General features: G+C 30.7%; 1 protein-coding gene and 1 pseudogene across 1 annotated transcript; both read left to right on the plus strand.

Annotated features, from left to right (window-relative positions):
* The first annotated feature begins 295 nt into the window (after nucleotides 1-295).
* On the plus strand, nucleotides 296-1593 carry LOC111829232. The gene is made up of 6 exons (XM_023777892.1): nucleotides 296-433; nucleotides 525-795; nucleotides 893-1007; nucleotides 1092-1199; nucleotides 1394-1441; nucleotides 1542-1593. The coding sequence occupies exons 1-6, from the start codon at nucleotides 296-298 to the stop codon at nucleotides 1591-1593; spliced, it is 732 nt and encodes a 243-aa protein (XP_023633660.1).
* Nucleotides 1594-2185: 592 nt separating this feature from the next.
* Nucleotides 2186-5223, plus strand: part of LOC111829234 — a 3814-nt pseudogene continuing 776 nt past the window's right edge.

A 5223-nucleotide genomic window follows, 5' to 3' on the forward strand; every position in this document is an offset into this window, starting at 1 on the left:
CTTTTGCAAACATGAGATTTATTTATATGAATGACAAGTGAGGCGAGTTCACATGTTAAGGGTACATGCATAGGTCATTCGAACCAATGTCAGTATAGACTGAGATTTTAGAGTTATTCAATAATGTTCTAATTTTGTCGACCGTTCATTTATTTAAAAGTTAAAGGAAAGGTTGAAATAAAACAGCTCATAACACTACTATTTTCCTCATATATAATCACCATCGAGGAAGACGATTGAACTAAACAAATATCATTCACAATCGAAAGTAAAAAAATATAATTCTCTCAAGAAAATGGCAGGACAACATTCGTTCGCTGATATCTCCACGAATTCGACTAACTGGAGTGTTTTTGTTAAGTTTTTGGCTGTCTGGAAGCCGAAGAATGATTCTGAAGGGAAGAGGAAGAGTATGATATTAGTAGATCAACAGGTGAATAACTTATATATATTTTGCATGTATCTTTATTAGACTAAGTATAATCATTGTCTAACGTCAAATGTTATATCGTTTTTTAACACAGGGTTGTCGGATTGATGCAACAATTCCATATATTCGATATGCATCACCGTTCCATAATCTGATTGTTGAGGGAAAGTGGTATCTACTTTCCAACTTTCAAGTTATGGAGAATAATCTACAAGTTAAAAATTCTCGCCATCACTTGACAATAAGGACAATCTATCAAACAACAATGCGAGAAGTGGAAGAGAAGTCTCGGAAGTCTTACTTCAACTTTATTACATGCACTCAACGTAAGAATTCCGAAGTGGACGATAGAAGATATTGTTATGGTATGTATACTTATACTCTCTATATTCAATATATTGACATGTTTGGAATATTTCAAATTAAAATTTTCTTAAATTTTTTCTTTTAAATTGGAAACAGATGCTAGCGGTATTGTCTCTAATGTATCACAGCTTCGTGAAGTAACATTTATAGATAAACAGAATGGCTACTCTAATACCGAAAGCGTAGTGACCTTCACCCTTACAGATGAAACGTAAGCATATTTTGAGTTGCCTATATGTTTGGATTTACTAAGAAGTTCTCTTATATTAACATACATTTTAATCTTCATGATCAGTAAAAAAGAAATAACCTGTGTTGCGGTGGGAAAATCCGCCATAGAATTTGAAAACAACTGGGAGCAAGTTGTTTATGAGTATGATGATGATGCCGAAAGTCCTATTATGTGTGTTTTGCGTTTTTGGAGGATCTCTGTGTACGAAGGTTAGTACTGATATTTTTACATTATTACAACTTTTTCTATAGTTTTAATTCACATGTTGTGTGTATAATTGTGTATCAATACCAAAACTTAGCTACTCATTGTTCTATAATTTACATAGGTATTCCATCTCTCTTTTCTTAATATGGCTGTTCAAGAATTTTCCTTAATCACGAGTTCATGGAGATGAACATGGAGACACTGCTGTAAGTTTAACGTTTTGCGGTGCTTTTTCGTAACTTATTTTAAAACATGTAATAAGTTATTGCTATGTTTCTAATTATTTTTTAATTTAATTGTACACAGGGGTGAAGAACCAGAGTTTAATCCTCAAGATGTCAGCTCAGATGAGCATTAATGATCTATTTTCTATAGTTTAATTTCGTTCAGTATTTTTCGTCTCATGATTATGTAAGATTTGTGTTGTTTATCTCCTCCAGTAAATAATAAGTATTTTCAATAAAATTTATGTGATAATTGTTATCACTCTAAAACCAAAATTAATAACAAAATTATAATATATGAGAATATTTGGCACGTAAATAAATGTAAAATATACATATATTTTACCATGCCGAAATCTATTTATATCGAGATATTCAATTTAAGAATTTGCATTGGAGACTTCAAAATATTAAGATGGCTAACCTACTTTCTAATGCTATCAAGAAAAAAATAGGGAAAAAGATTCTTTTTATGATTTGGCTACTTTGAATCCATTCATACACGAATGGAAAATAAGAGTCAAGATTCTGAGAAAATTTACGTGTACTACTCCTCCTTACAACTCACTCGATCTGATTTTAGTAGATGGAAAGGTATTTTCACGAATTAGAGTATTGAAATCTTTAATTTTACGCATCTTTAATTTTTTACTCAGGGTTCTAATGTATAACAATCTCATATAAATTTATTTGTTTGTATCCTAGGGCCAAAAAATTCATGCCGTGATGGGTCGAGAATTTCAAGACGTTTATTCACAAAGACTTCATGAGGGGAACTGGATATTAGTTTCAGGATTTTCGATGAGCAGGGTTATCGGTAATTTTAGACCAACCGATCATCGTTTTATGATACATTGGAAATCGACGACATGGTTTAGGAAACTTGCTTCGTTGACTTCGGATTATTTCTTTTCATTCGTATCATTTAGTGATATCAAGAGTGGATATCTTGATCCTATTTACTGTGTTGGTACGTTTTAATTTGTATTCATGTACTTTCTTATTCACAGTCTAATTCTAAATTATAAGTCGCTTATGTATATATGTAGATATCATTGGACGAGCAATGGCTGTAGGGAATCGAAACCAACATGGGCCTCCTGACAACGACTGGAATGAGATATTCTTCGAGTTAGAAGATCTTGAGTATGTTAATGAATTATCTTATACATATTAATAATCGATTTTTTATTCTACCAATTCTAATTTTCTAAAATATTAATCCAGGGGTGATCGATTACCATGTCGTTTACCGAGATCATACGCGAACGATTTCTTTAATGCTTGGAGACATTCGGTTGACAATATCATTATATGTGTAATGAGGTTTGCTAGACTCGAGATTAACCAAGGTTGTTTCTACCTCTAAATCTTTACTTATGATACCTTTAACATATTGTATAACAACATTGGGATCTAAGCTGTGTACGTAACTAAATAACTAATGTAGAAACGTGGAGAGTTTCGACGCTGCATAATTGTACGAGTGTAATGATAAATCCATTATGTCCGCATGTAACACAGATGAGAGATGCCTTTGCTGATATGGAAGATGGAGAATTTTAAGTTTGAGGAGTTTCTTTGAGACTTTTACGTTTTTTTTTTCTTTTTGATATCCTTCATGGAGGCTGAATTATTAATGTTTTCTAAGTTTTTCTTGAGATTATATATATTTAATTTAATTAAATAGCTTGGTAAAATAATATTCAGCGTATGGTTAACTAAAATAACGTCGTTGTTATTAAGCTGTGCGAAATTAAAGTCTCTAATATTTTTATTATTAGTCAAAAGATATTATATTATGAAATCGTCCTTAAATCTTTGTAATCATGATCCCTTATCATATTTCAAAACAAATTTACCCATTTGTTTCCCGTATTGTTAAAATTCCAAGAAAAGACATTATTAAGAAAAAATATATTTGTTACATATTTTAGCATGTTTAATTAAGGTAAACATCAAATTTACCTCTTTTTAAGATGGCTCAAAACAGACCAAAAAAAATAAAAAAAGAGGAATTATTCGCTTATAAAAAATGAAGATTAACATTTATAATATTAGAAGGATATAATATTTAAATTTGAATTAAAGATAAATGTTAAATTTCTAATTCCAATATAATGAATTTAGAATCTTTACGTACTTATCATGTCCTAGAATTTACTCATAATTAAATCTAAGCAAATAATTCATTATTATCATAACTGATTGAATATTATCGTATATACGATTATTTAACTATAAATACGCATACACATGTTCCTAAAGTTTACAATTACTTTTCTATCATGGCCTCTAAAAAAAAATAATTTCTCCTTTTGTTCTTGCTAGCGAAATCAATCCTGCTAATGATCAATACAAGATCAAAGTGCGTGTTATGCGGATTTGGAAATCGTTCAAGACTCTAGAGATGGTTCTAATTGATACAGGGGTACGTTAGTTTCACATCTATTTTAATTCTAATATTTGAATAAGTTACATCATACGTATGTGATAAAATATAAGATATATTGTATATGTATGGAACTTTTTGAATAATTTTTTCTTTTGTATCAAAGGGAACAAGGATCGATGCATCTATTGAGGAGTCTTTGGTAAAAAAATTCCAGCACCAGTTTGCTGTTGGTGATGCGAAAATAATAGACACATTCGGTTTAGTTGATTATGATGGTGATTACAGAACAAGTCTTTAGGTTTTAAGATGTTGTTTTACAGAACTACTACAGTCAAGCCATTTGATGATTTCCCAGCTCAAATTTCTGAAAATTATTTTCGTGAATTTTCCGATATCTTGGCCGGAAAAACAGACAAACATTTATTGATCGGTGAGTTGTAAGATTAGTAATGTATTGTTTTTAAGTAAATTATTTTCCAAATCGTATTAATGTTTTGTTGTTTATGTAGATGTAATTGGCCAGATTGTTAACGTCGACTCTCTTGAGAACATCAAAACTAAAGGGAAGGACAATGTGAAATTAAGTTTCGAATTGCAAGATCTAACATACGGTTTTTGTTTGTTTAATAGTTTAACTTTTAATATATTATAATATATCACAACAAAAACTTACTATCCATTTATTAAACAGGGGTACAAAGTTAAATTGCACGCTTTGGGGTGATGTTGCTAGGAATTTTGAAGGTTCAATAAAAGAACACGATGAATCTGTCGTCGTTTGCGTTATTAGGTTTGCATGCATTAAGGAGTTGATAGGTAACTGTTCATTGTATAATATATTGCTTTCAGGTTTTAATACGGTTATGTATTATATGCTTTTCAAAATTCAGGGGTTTACAGCATATCCAACTCTTTCGGTTCAACGGATGTTTTGTTCAATCCAAATATTCCAGAAGTGGAGAAGTTTACTAAAATGTTAGTACTTTCGTATAAATTAATTACGTATGATTGTTACACGTGTTATAGGTATACATACATGTCCTTATTAATGCGTTTTGATTTTTCAAAGGTTGCCATCAGACGTCGTCGATTTTGTCCAGATTAATACTGAACCCAAAAATGAATAGCCAAAAGTTACACTATATGAAGAGTTATTCGTACTCAATGAAAAGATGACAATAGGCGACATTCTTTATGCACTAGAGGTATTTTTAAAATTACATGCTATAGAAAAAATTATGTATTTAATGATTATACATTTTCTTATATTCAGGTGCGTACATGTGTTACGATCGCAAAAATTATCTCCGTAGAGACATTGCCTAAATGGTACTACCTTGCTTGCAAAGTCTGTAATAAAAAAGTTCAA

The sequence above is a fragment of the Capsella rubella genome, unplaced genomic scaffold (genome assembly GCF_000375325.1).
Source record: "Capsella rubella cultivar Monte Gargano unplaced genomic scaffold, Caprub1_0 scaffold_16, whole genome shotgun sequence".
In the NCBI taxonomy this organism is placed as follows: domain Eukaryota; kingdom Viridiplantae; phylum Streptophyta; class Magnoliopsida; order Brassicales; family Brassicaceae; genus Capsella; species Capsella rubella.